Source organism: Parasteatoda tepidariorum, chromosome 8, assembly GCF_982258835.1.
Source record: "Parasteatoda tepidariorum strain Cologne lab strain chromosome 8, Ptep-v5.0, whole genome shotgun sequence".
Classification (NCBI taxonomy): domain Eukaryota; kingdom Metazoa; phylum Arthropoda; class Arachnida; order Araneae; family Theridiidae; genus Parasteatoda; species Parasteatoda tepidariorum.
In genome coordinates this window covers 38,053,855-38,068,158 of record NC_141762.1, presented here as the reverse complement: position 1 = coordinate 38,068,158, position 14,304 = coordinate 38,053,855, and the positions used below count along the sequence as shown (strand labels likewise).

The 14,304-nt window shown below is 28.2% G+C and overlaps 1 protein-coding gene across 1 annotated transcript in view; it reads right to left on the bottom strand.

The window, feature by feature from the left end:
• LOC107454888 (locomotion-related protein Hikaru genki) overlaps positions 1–10,335 on the bottom strand; it is a 54,186-nt gene extending 43,851 nt beyond the window's left edge. Inside the window, exon 1 of the mRNA XM_043044004.3 lies at positions 10,248–10,335. Coding sequence (XP_042899938.1) covers positions 10,248–10,323 — 76 coding nt within the window. The 5' untranslated portion in view covers positions 10,324–10,335. The remainder of the gene's footprint in view (positions 1–10,247) is intronic.
• Between the last annotated feature and the right edge of the window lie 3,969 nt (positions 10,336–14,304).

The window sequence follows — 14,304 nt, the reverse complement described above, 5'->3', positions numbered from 1 at the left end:
CATACCGTACTTTCTTGCGATGTGTTGTAAAATTTATCATTTGTGTCTTTGGCTAACTAAAAGGGAGATCCCGTCGGCTTCGGCACTATAAGGCGGGACTCTCGGAGCATTTTAATTGTTTTACTGCTGTTGCCATCAGACTCTGTAGTGTTTTCGTATTTTTGCACTTTTTGTATTTTATGTTCTTTTCTGTTTTTCTTGATTTCAATAAACATTTACCCGTATGCCCTAAATTGGGGCAGGTCGGGGTAAATATTTCATAATATGGATTGTTGTTGTTATTGTTGTCGTCGGTCATTAAGGCAGAGGGGGAGTGATTGTTCTGGCTTAGCAATCTATGACCAAGAATCTGACTTCTGCCCCACCCATACGTCACACCCGTTCACCCATTCATACATCCATTCATTCATCCACAAATCGTATTCATCCACGTATCGTATCCTGAATCAGAGAACGATAAATCTCCATTTCAATACCTCCAGAGGTATTGATTTGTTATGGGAACATAGAGAACTTTGTGACCAGAGAGATTTAACTTGCACCAGTCTACATTACTACACGGGGAGTCTTTGGCAGCCAGGATTCAAACTCCCGTTCTCACAAACGTGAGTCCAGTGCCCTACCAACCAGGTTATCCCGGTCATAATATGGACTAAGCGAGTCTTCAGAAATATCTCAGTTCTTTCATTCATTTCGTACAAGAGTCATATTTTTAATGACAGAGAACTTGAAAACATGTTACAGTCAAAACAAGAAACAATAAAAAAGTCATTGTTTTATTTGGCTTCTCGCCTCCCAACACCACTGGACCAAGGTAGAAATTAGTCATCCACAGTAGGAAATATGTTGGCCATACTTCCTACCAAGGTCCACAGTAGGAAATATGGTTTTGAAAGTGTACAGTGGAGGTCTGGATGCATACTAATTTTAAAAAGATTCCCAGAAAGACAGTCCTGATGAGCTAAATGTCTAACTATTCAACTCCCTAATGGCGGGACCAGTTGGGCAAGTAGGTTTTCTTTGAGTATAACCAACATTTTGGTAGCGATCTGAACCCCCAGTTTCTCCTGATATCGAGAGGAGATCTTGATACAAAGCTGAATTGTACTAAATGTGACTTTACTATGTGCTAGTTTTAAGACACCAGCACTCTTCGACAGCAGCGCGTCAGCTTTTTCATAACCACTTAGTCTACAGTGCCAAGAGATCCACTGACCCTTATAAAAAAGTAAGGTGTTTTTGAGATCGCTTTGAGGTTGACAGATTTAAATGCACCTGAGGTAGAATATGAGGTTATGTTTTGCACCAAAAATAACCTCTTTAATAAACCTCAATATTGCAACCAAGCTAAATACCAGATTCTTTTATCGCATTATATTGCTAACTCTTTGGAAAGATGATCGCAAAAATTCTTTGGAAACCAAAGGTAGACTAACAAGATTCTGCTCCAGAGACAATTCACAGATTTGAAGGTTCTCAAAAGTAAATGACATATTATATATGCTTTCTTAAGACACAGGAATGGCCACATTATTCACCAGACTTGAACCCAAAAGTTTTTATTTTTTGTTTGATCCTTCTTGGGGACAAAGGCTTATGCCGAACTTCATAAAACTTTTGCATTCGCAAAAAAAACATTTTTTTTCAAGTAATAGAAAAATAGTATTAAAAAATTAGAGGAATGAAGTTTAAAGGTAAATAAAATATTTGTGACATGTTAATAACTCAGTATAAACACCAAAGTTAGTATCTCTGAAAATCGATAAAAATTTTACAAGTAATAATCTTATATCATATTAAACTAATAGTAAGTTTTTTTCAAAAAAAATTTTTTTATTATATCTATTAGGTAGTTTGATTAAAATTAGATAAAAACATTGAATAAATTCAGATAAAAATAAAAGGCTAATTGACTTTCTTCCCTTGCCGTATTTAAGTGCAAACAAACCATTAAAAGTTTAGTTTTTATCATTGCACAAATAGAGTACAAAAAATTAACCCAGTGGATTAGAAATTTTTAGTTAAATATTATTTCTATTTGAATAAAAACAATTTCAAAAAAGAGTATTTTTAAAAAGAATGAATTTTAATTAACAAGCTAATTTGGAAGAAAGTTTTTTTCGACTTTCGTTGCAGAAACGTTGCTCTCAAATATCTTCATTTTGACTGAACTTCTATATGTTTTAAATGTCTGATGCTGTAATTAATTAAAAAAATAGAAGTTGTGGAGTTCGTTATATTCCGGGTAAATTAATTAATTAAAATGTTTAATTTTATTTATATTCTTTTGCTTTTCTTACGGTTCTCCTTGACTAATTACGGACAAAATGTCAGATCATCAAAACTGTAGTTACATAAAAAAACTATTTACTTTAAACAATATAAAATAAGTAGCTATTTAAAATGTTATTTTTTAATCTAAGAAACTATATTTGAACTAATGTTTTAGTTCAAAATTTATATACATTAAAAATGCGTTTTTCAAAGAGCGCATGCTTGGCATTAATCTAAAATTTGATCATTATATTTGAACTACCATCTAACCAAAATACTATTGAAATACAACATGGTCCCTATATATAACATATTATGGAGAATAAAAATACTTATAACATTTCTTTCAACCAAGTGCAGCATGACAAAAACAAAACAAAACAATTCTCTCTCATTATTTCTCTTTCTTTCTTTCTTTTTTTTCTTTGAACTAGTTAAAACCAATTAAAATTCTTTGATTTATCAACAAATACATGTGTTACAAAACAAATGCAAATGTTATAACAATTACATATTTTAACTTTAGAAAAGATATATTTGAAACTAAAATATACTTATATTACAGTTTTTACATTATACAGAATTTTTAAAAATATGTATGCAATTTATTATTAATTTCTTTCCTTCTTACATTTATGTTGTTATGACAAAGATTGTCGAGAATAAACAGCTTTTTTTACAAAAAAAAATAATTAATACGTGGTATAGTTCCTGTTTCGCTCCATTTTTCATTAAAAATATAATATTAAAATTAAATAATTTCTTTCTTTTCATCATTCTTCAAATTTCCGTTTATCTTTTCAAAACGAATCCGAAAAATTTACTTCAATACTATTTCCATATTTTTAAATGAAATAAACCAAAAATATTGAAAAAAATTTCAGACGAAAAATCATTTCCAAATCAAGAAATGCACAATGGTTTATGTGAATTTCACGTCAAAAAATTGTGCTTTTTTGTTCATAAATAAAATAATATTTTAAGCAAATTTACATCATGTCATTGATCAACATTTACTTAGCATTTATCATTTTTTTGCTTAAAAGTTTTCTGAAAGTTTATTCCATGTGCATTACATGTATTTTTATTTCATACATGGCATGAAAATAACAAAAATGGCCTTATTTTCTTTATAAAGTTACGTACATAAATGCAAAAAGAATTACAATAGAATAGAAGAACTAAGTTTAGGTAGAGTCATTTTTTACTTTAATCTCCAACGAAAAAATGGAACGAGATTAGGAGAGTACAATATACAACATCTTTAGATATTGTACTTTTGATTCGAAGTCTACTGTTATTCCTCGCGTGTCGAATTCACAAGGGAGCGAAAATACCGCTGACAGTTTCTTTCAGATGATACAAATCGTTTTCTTCTCCTACGTTCTTCATAACAAGTTCCTTCGAACAATTGATCATTTCTGTTTTTGGCTGTCAGCATTTATTCTGGCAAGGAAGGCTCTTTCTTTAAGGAAAAAAAAGGAATAGTTCACTTTTGCAACATCTCAAAGATTTATCAGAATCTTTAATCCTAAACACCGAATCCTTGCATTAAATTTTAAATCTAGTTTTGGCATCCTTTGAAGATGTTATTTGCAAACATTTTGCAAAAAGAACTCAAATACTTTTGGATAAATATGACAAAGAGTGAACAGCAAAGTTGGAGAAGATAATGTAAATATTTATTTTATATTTTACTCCGTAGAATAAGGATGAATTTTTTTGAAAATTGTTTTAAAGATTATGTAGTTATAAGCTTTTCTTAAAAGAAAATTCCTATAAAATAAATGTAATCCATGGATTGAATTAAAAAGAAACCTAAAAAATGCAATATTTATGAAAGAAATCTGGTGAATAGAATTTTAAAAAAAAAACATTTTAATTCAGTTAAAAAGTGCTTTAATTTTTTTATATTTTTAATATCAGTTTGAGCCGGAATGATACACTAGTTGTTAAGAACTGAGCAACCAGAAAGAACCAAATTGTAAAGAACCAGGGTTCTTTCCCAGGGGCGGCTGCAAGCCTACCCAGAGTTTAAAAGGTGGGTAGAAACCAAGTGGGTTCTAGGAAGAAAAAGTAACTAGTAGGCTATGCTTACCATATTGCCCCCCCCCCACACACATTATAAAAAAAATTCTAGATCAAATTCCGGTGAAAAGTACTGGCTCTCAGGGTGCTGGTATTACAACCAGAAATACCGCAGTTTCTGCAGTAATAATTATCTTAATGTCACTGAATAACTTTAATTAAATAAATTACACTGCAAAATTTAAGGCATAATATTTTACAGTGAAAATGAATTTTGTGGTAAAATGGATTTTATAAATGATGCGTTCAAAGATTCTGTCCTTTATAGCGTAGTTTGATCCAAAAGTTTTTACAGTGCATGCCATTTGTCATAAACTAGTGAATTATTTAACCTCCACAACTCCCCAGACAGATTACTGACTGATAATACTTTAAATTTATTTTTTACTTTATTTATTTCTTTATCATTATTACTATTATTATTTATTTTGTAATGAAGGTTTAATTAGCAAAAATATTACGAAATAAAGAATGACATTTTTTCTCTATTCATAACAATTGCGTAAATGTCATTTTTGAAATATTCCAAAACTTGTGCCAAGAATTTTTATGGTCACCTACAGTAAATAACAGAGGATGTGTGATAAAAATAAACTAGTAAAAACTAATGAAATGTTAATGAAAAAATCTCCAATATAATTGCTATAAAGTATTTAAAAGTAAAATATATCTTATAATATAAAGCATTTAAAGTATTTAATAGTGTATAAATTATAAGGGAAAAAGGGTTTCCATTTGGAAGTATCTTGGCAGAAAGAGATGTTATAGAATCGGAGCAGCTGTCCGTGTCTCTGAACTATTTGATTTGCTTTTTATACGCTCTTGTCTATTATTACTCATATAGTTCAAAAATTTCATAATTTTTTAAACAACCTATACATTTTATAAGTTCTGATTTATCAATAAGACATATTAAACAAGTATTGCTTTCTGAAGTTCAGATTTTGTATTTATTCAACCAAAAATGTTTTGCAATTAACAAAATGGAACTAAACATTGCATTAGTTTCATTGGAACTTTCAAGTGAAGCGAATAAAAATTGATGGAGTTATCGTCTCGGAGCGAACATTAAAATACTTATATGATCATGAGCGAACTTATAAAATACTTATATGATTAATGAGCGAACATTAAAATACTTATAATATGTATAGGTTGTTCAAAAATTTCATAAACAACCTATACATATTATAAGTTCTGATTTATCAATAAGACATATTAAACAAGTATTGCTTTCTGAAGTTCAGATTTTGTATTTATTCAACCAAAAATGTTTTGCAATTAACAAAATGGAACTAAACATTGCATTAGTTTGATTGGAACTTTCAAGTGAAGCGAATAAAAATTGATGGAGTTATCGTCTCGGAGCGAACATTAAAATACTTATATGATCGACTAAATTTACAGTTTGCGACAGCTTATTTTATTTATTATCGCATGAATGCAAAAAGTTTTACACAATTCTAATTTACATGAATCTCAATTTATTGTTTTGAAACATTGTTCTAATATACACTCACTAACAGATAGACAGATTTACTAAAAAGAAGTAAAAAAAATATTTTTTCAAAATTTCAGAAGGTTGTCTTTCCCTTAAAAAGAGCCATAAATCACAATTACAGAATTTTGACGTCAAACATCCTTTAAATCTCTAATATAATTTGAACTAACGCTCATAGTTATATAATCAAAATGTGAAATAAAATTTATTGGGTATAATTCAAAATGTTTCAAAAAATTACAAGGTTTCACGTTACACAAAAATACAAGGTTATACTCTAAGAGCAAATTTAAAAAAATATAAATTAAGGCATGAATGTTATTAAATTACCTATTCGAAACTACTAGCAGCAAATTTTAGTGTTTTGTATTTTTAAGAAAAATCGCAGAAATTCTAAAAATTATCAAGAGCTATATCATGCAATTTAATGAAGCAAAGCCCAACTTTTGTTAAGGTTATAGTGCTGATGAATCGATACATCATCTCATGCTTATTAAAAACAAAAATCTTTAGTAGAAATAAAAAATCATTGTAAAATAGATGGCGAGAGAGAAGGGAAAGATCTTTTAAAATGATTATCATATGTATGGACATCCTCTTACAGAAATATTTTTCGTTAGAACGTCTTTTTTATATATGAATCTATTAGAGAAATAATTAATTTAATTTATTTTCCTTTATATCAGAGGGGTAAAAAAACTACGAACACTTGTATTAGCGTGAAGAGACGCAACTAATAGAAAAACGTATTAAAAGCAAAAAATCTTGATCAAAATAAAAAATCGTCCGAAAATAAATGATGAGTAGAAAAAGTTCTTAAAGTTTATCATGGAAACTCCCGGAGAAGTATTTTTTTGAATTTAATGTACTTGAAAAAATTTATTAATTATTAATTATTTTTTAATTATTCTTCTCAAATTTTGAGAATACTTGAATTATCGAATGCCTCTAAAATCAGATAAGAAAAAAATTAATTAATGAAGGAGAAAAAGGGGATGGAGCTGTAGGATGCACTGCGTTTTGCAGAGGAAACCAAATTTTATTATCTCAAAGTATCAAAATTAGTTTCCAAAGTTTTTCAGTACATGGCAAATAAAAAATGACATATTTTACTGCTTTATGTCAAATATTCCACCTGAAAAAGTTTGCACTCGCCTCTGTCGATTTTATCTTTAGACTTCATCATACATTTTCTGAAAATTTTAGTTATCTTAAAAACATTATTTTATAGTTTTTCTTAGTCGGTAATGTAAAGAGCTGACCCATTTTTATATTTTGCGGTCCTCTCCATAGCTTTGTAGTTTTGAACCTAACTCAGAAGACAAGAGAACTCCTGATCAAACATTGGAACAAACTAATCTACGTTGAGGATTTTTGATGGAACTAACCTGCATTTACATACATGGAATAGAGAGTAAAATTTTACATACAAACAAAACGGCATTTGGATCCATTTATCACTGAGAATGATCCATGTCCCACTAAGGATATTTTATGTCAGCCTCTGGGGCCTAAAGTCATGTGCAGAATTCATATCGACTTGGAATTCAAACTTGGGGAAGCTCAATGGGTGGCGAGCGCTCTATTCCCTGAACCACCATGGCTCGTTAGAAACCTACTTTATCTTTATTTTTTTATAACTAGTGTTGAACATCCGATTCTTAGTTTACGACATCAAAGTTAAACTCCCTAGCCTTGAAATTTTGAATCCAACCTAGACAAGGACTCAGAAGACAAGGGTACTCCTGAATCTTTCATTGAGACAATCTAGCCAACGCAGAGGATCTTTTGATCATTTTGTCATAGTAGTTTGCGTTACATGGGATTGAAAAAACGAATTTTTTTTGCAGTTTTCCTAATGGCAAGGGGATTCTAATCAGTTATCTGTCTACCACTGGGGATTTTTATATCAACACTTTGGTCAAAACTCTATCACCTCATTGGGAGGCTATCTCTGAGCCACCACGAAAAAAAGTGAGCTTCCAATTAGAAAGCTGAAAATTATGCATTTCCATCTCCTTAAACTTTTTTTTCATTTTTTTCCCGATATCACCTATTATTTTAGGAGATCTGATAAAACAAAAATGTAACTAATTGACATTAGTTTTGTTATGAGTAAAGCTGAGAAAGATCAGTTGAGTAAGTTATGAAAAAGCTTTTATGTTAGGGTAAATAAAAACCTTCGATAACGTTTACTTATATAATTAAACTTTTCTTCAATTAAAAAAAATCTCTTATTACATGAATATATTTTGAAAAACGCTATTCATTCAAAAAAATATAATTATGTAATTCATTTGTGCCGAAATTCTTCACCATTTGATCTTTAATATGCCATTTAAGTTCTGTTTTTGCTCCAAACAATTAATTTCCAATGACATCGTTAAATAATTTTTCAATTTTAGTTGCTAATTAGAAATAACCAGAAAAAAATTAAGCAGTGGAAGTGCTTTATGATTTTCAGTGAAATGTTTTTACAATTGAAAATATTATTTTGCTAGTTCTTTAATTTATCGTTCATTGAAATTTTGATCTTTTCTAACATAAATAAACTAACATAAAAAAAGAAAATAATAAAATAAGACGAAAATTGTATTATTCAAATAGACTATATAGGTAAAACAATTATATTTCAAACCTAAAACGACAAACGTAGAGTGCATCATAATAACCATAATTGAACCTCTATCACCCCTAAATATCACCCTTCCTGGAATTTTGTAAGTAATATACAATACGGTTTCATTCAAAAATATTTTTTTAGGCTTTTTGAATAACGCAACTTTAAAAATGTTTGTTATTTTATACTTCTTCTAAAATAATCAATAATTATTTTAGAAATTTATATTATTACTTCCAAATTCAATTTATTCATTTTCACCAGAGTACATATTATAATATTATATGATAACACAACACTGTGAAACAATAAGGAAAATAACACTATGTGTATTAGTATATGTTTACATAAAAGCAAAAATCACAGTAAAAGATTCGCGATTATAGTTTAAAAAGTAATAATAATTCAATCAGAAAGAACAAGAAACTTCTATCTCTAAACTCTAATTGGTATAATTCTAATAAATGTCACTAAAATCAAATTTTTCTTTAAAACAATAATTCCATAAAAAGGAAATTATATTTATTTTGCAATTAATTCTTCGATTAAATAAAAACAATAATTAATCGTTAAATTTAATTCAATGAGAATCGTTTAATCGTTTAATTCAATTCAATTTAGTGAGAAAGAACTAGAAACTTCTATCTCTGAACTCTAATTGGTATAATTCTAATAAATGTCACTAAAATCAAAATTTTCTTTAAAACAATCATTCCATAAAAAAGAAATTATATTTATTTTGCAATTAATTCTTCGATTAAATAAAAACAATAATTAATCGTTAAATTTAATTCAATGAGAATCGTTTAATCGCTTAATTCAATTCAATTTAGTGAGAAAGAACTAGAAACTTCTATCTCTAAACTCTAATTGGTATAATTCTAATAAATGTCACTAAAATCAAATTTTTCTTTAAAACAATAATTCCATAAAAAGGAAATTATATTTATTTTGCAATTAATTCTTTGATTAAATAAAAACAATAATTAATCGTTAAATTTAATTCAATGAGAATCGTTTAATCGTTTAATTCAATTCAATTTAGTGAGAAAGAAATAGAAACTTCTATCTCTGAACTCTAATTGGTATAATTCTAATAAATGTCACTAAAATCAAAATTTTCTTTGAAACAATCATTCCATAAAAAAGAAATTATATTTATTTTGCAATTAATTCTTCGATTAAATAAAAACAATAATTAATCGTTAAATTTAATTCAATGAGAATCGTTTAATCGTTTAATTCAATTCAATTTAGTGAGAAAGAACTAGAAACTTCTATCTCTAAATTCAAAAATTGCTATAATTCTAATAAATATCACTAAATTTAAAACTATCATTCAATAAAAAATAAATTGTATTTACTTTGCAATAAAATCCTTGATTAAATTAAAACAATCATTAATCGTTTAATTGAATTATATCAATTATCAATATAAACGAAATAAATAAATTAAGAGTATTGAAAAAAACAATTTAATTTATTGTTACGTTTTTCCTCTTTCATCATTTCTTTCAATAAAAATGTGTAGGTGAAAAAAATTAGACGTAAAAAATATTAGACGTAAATGACGTGTTACTGAATTAAAACCTGTATTGACAGTAATTTTATTTAATAATCATGTAAAATATATCACGGGCATAAAGTAAATTTTTTAATATTTATCCTAGATTTCTTTAACATTTTTAAATAAAATATATGATTAAGAAATTAGAAATAAAAACACAATGTAAACACAAAAATGACGTAATGTTTTGTACTCACTCCTCCTGATGGCGATTCTTTGCGAGTCAACAGCCAGCAGGAAGATGAAGAGAAACGCCAAGAACAAGATCTTCATTTCGACTGCCAGCATCTCATCCTGAGCTTCCTAAATGATAAACGACCGTTGCGCCCTCTCTAGGGATTCTTCACCTCCGTCATCACTAAAAAGTTTAATTTCAATTTGAGTTTTAAATTTTCCTTTCTTCATAAAAGCGATGCAATTCTCTAGTTCGTTTCGAGTTCTCAGAAGTTTTCTCATTTGGTCAGGGTTTCGAAATTTGAAGACCAAATAAAAGCGAGAAACACCGGATTTAGAAGCAATTGTCATACATTGTATTTTCGGAAGGGAATCTTTTCGAGTGTTCCTACTTTGAAATTCGCAACTCTATCAACCCTTTTCCATTATATGAATAAGCTTTTATGAATATTCGCATGGCATTAAAATTTCAACTCAAAAATATCATTTTTATACGAAATGAAAGCTTTTTATCCAGAGTGCAGAAGGGAATTATTTGCTCTTTGTATAGTATAAAATTTTAAGTAAATATTACATTTTAACTCTTAAAATCTTAATTTATTCCATTTATATTTTGAACAAATATGTTTTTATGCGCCGTTGTGGCTCTAAAGATAAGCGTTCCCCACCCAATGAGATGAACCGGGTTCGAATCCCAGATAAGACTGGTCTTTACGAATTCCACACACGGCTTCCACTGACCACAGTGCTGACGTAAAACATCCTCAGTGGTAGATAGATCATGGGTGAGAGTCCCCTTACCATCAGTCCGACAGTGGGAGATTTTTTAGGTTTTCCTCTCCACGTAACACAAATGCGGTTTAGTTCAATCAGAAAGTCCTCCACGAAGGCAAATTTCTCCTAATGCTTGCTCCAGGAGTTCCCTTGTATTCTGGATTGGAATCAAAACAAGGTTACGGAGTTGAACATTGGTAGTCGTAAACTCCAAAATTGGTTCGGTTGTTCAACGACGGTTATAAAAAAGTATTTTTTATTTAGATCGTAAATATTTAATCGAGTTTAAAGCGGTTAAAGAATCACCAATGATTATTGCTTGGAGTAGTAAGAATTTCACTTTAATATTTCAGTGTTAGAACAAAACCTGTTATTAATCTCTGACGAATTATTTTAGAACTCAGTGAGAGCAAAATAATCAAAAGCCTACTTTTATATTGAATGAAGTTAAGAATTTTCGCTCTTAATCAAATACTTGTGGTTTAGCTTCATACTCAAGCTCAGCTTCATTTGAAAAGTTAACTATTTTTTTAACCTCTCCTATTTTGACTATCTGCTGTAATAATTCGTTAGATTTAAGTTTTTTTTTCTCTTTCTAACTTAATTATTTACTTTCTGCTTATGTGCAAACTCTAATAACTTTATTTTTGACAAAATATGAAAACTCGTATAATGAGGTTGTTGATTAAAGAATATTTTATGTGTTATCTAATATAATCTTTCCTTGAATTAATGTACTATTTAGAAATTTATTTACAAATTATTTAGAAATTTCAAAAGTAAATGTTAATCAGGGTAATGTTAAGAAAGTTAAGCAGGAAATATAAAAGTTTCATTAAATTATCTTTTCAATTCTTTATTAAATTAGTAATTAATTATTAAATTCTTTTTAGTAACAAGTTAATGATATGCTGTACCACACCAAGTCATTAACTCATTAGTCATTAGTCAACAGTCATTAAGTCATTAACATTAAAAATTTAAATTGAATTTAATACAAATAATTTCAACTGATTTCGAACAATTGATAACCTCAATTGATTTTTTTTGGCTAACAATTCAGAAATTTGTAAGGAATCTGTAGAAAGGTTACCAGGAAACAATTTCAGAAAATACAGATTTATATAACATTTTATACTTGTTTATGAAACATATAATTCTCGGGAAGTTTTTCAACTGATTTCTATAAAATTATGTGTGATTTTGAAAACAAAATGTTTTTAAAAGATATCATATGAGGCATGTGTTAAACTCTTTTATTTAAACTAATAAAACAAAAAAAAACAAGGAAAATAAAGAAAGAAAGAAAGAAAACGTTTACTGCAATGCGTATAAATATTATATAAATTCGAGGTGAATATTGTATAAAATGTAATCTGAAAGTTTCTAAATTAGCACCTATTCCTAAATTAGCTTTACATGTGAACTCAAAATAGCGTTATGAATATTATATTCGTAAGTTGTAAGTTAAAACTTGTGGAAAGGAAAATTTTATATACAATGTAGTTATAACTTAAAATCAATTATTTTAAGATAAAATAGTCACAGATTTTACCTTAACACACATTTGAATATTAATAAATCAGTAATAAATAATTTTTACATAATTTATCCTTTTCAAATTTTGCATTATTTTTTTTAAATATTGAAATATTAAAACAATGTTCTTGATATTGAGAAGCTTTTTATTATTTCAAGTTTTTTTTATTCCTAAATTAAATAAAATAAATGAAAAAATAAATAAACGCTCTGCACACGAAGAATTATACAATCTCATATTTCATTAGCATCTATTCTTTGACATTTGCAGGAAAATCAAAGTACCAATAAGTCTGGATAATGTTATTATAAGTATATATTTTCACATTGTTTAAGTTGCTGTTGTTGTTGTCGTAGGCTACTAAGGCACTGGGGATGCGATTGTTCTTGTTTTGCAGTGGCGCCATTTATGGCTAAAAATTCGACTTCTGCCACACTCATGCGTTACACCCATTTATAGGGCGGACTCATTCATACTTTCACTCATTCATCCTCTGATAGTAATTTTGACCTAAACCAGGGAATGATCAATCTCAATCAAGTAACCCCAGAGTTACAATTTGTTATGGGAACATGGAGGTCTTTGTGACCCGACATATTTAACGCGTGCCAGTCTCCATTTACTGCATGTCTTCGGACAGCTGGATTCGAACTCCCGATCTGACGAGCGAGAGTCCTGGGCCCTATTAGCCAGGCCGTCACGGCCTTTCATAATGTTTATAATTTCATTTTATAAGCAATGTAATTACAAAAATAAATTTTTTAATACAATATAATTGTCACATTGTTTATCGACAATTTTGATTTTTGAGTAAGTAAATGAGTATAATTCTTATTATAATATATGTTCTTTCCAAATTATACAATATTTTCTTTTAAATACAATTTAAAGGTAATTTAAGGGCAATACATTTATTTTTGCAATTAAATACATTTCAAAGATGATAAAAACAAAGCTCATTTTTTGGAAGAATACTGATGGTAAAGTTGATAGTTATTATAAGTGTCTATGTTCTTAGATAAACACTTAGAATAATTAGCTATCTAAGTCTATCATCGTAGATATTAAAACAAAACCTCAACCCATATAAAATGAAAACTCGCATATTCCAATAGCTTTTACTACGATAGATGTTAGAAATTAAGATTATCAATAAATCTGAACAACGATATTAATTTTATTGTTTATGCTTTTCATAATTTTATTTCATAAACAATATAATTATAACTTAAAATTAATTCTTCTTTTAATAATGTGATCTCAATATTACTTAAACACAAATTTGAATGCTTATTTAATTAATAACTATTGCGTCCCATTATGTTTTAAGTTCTTATCAAGTTCTGCGTTTATTTGAACAAGATTTTACAAGTAAGTGATTTCTTAAAGAATTAAAAACAGTGTTGATGATATTCGAAAACACTTATGTAGAAGCTACTAGTTTTATTATTCTTAGATAGGAAAACAAAAACGCACCACGTGTAAAGTAATTCACTCTCATATTGCAATAGCTTCAAGCAGTGAAATTTGTAGGAAAATTAAAGTTAATTTGGATAATCATATTAATGATCCATTGTCTTGCATTACTTATGATATATTTTCTTAAACCACGTAATTATAACTTAAAATTAATTATTTTAAAACAATATAGTCTGTTGAAACACAAATAATATTCTATATATTAACAATAAAAATTCCTTTTTTATTATATGTTCATCGCAAATTGTTCACTAATTAATTTAAATATTAATTTAAAAGCAATTTAT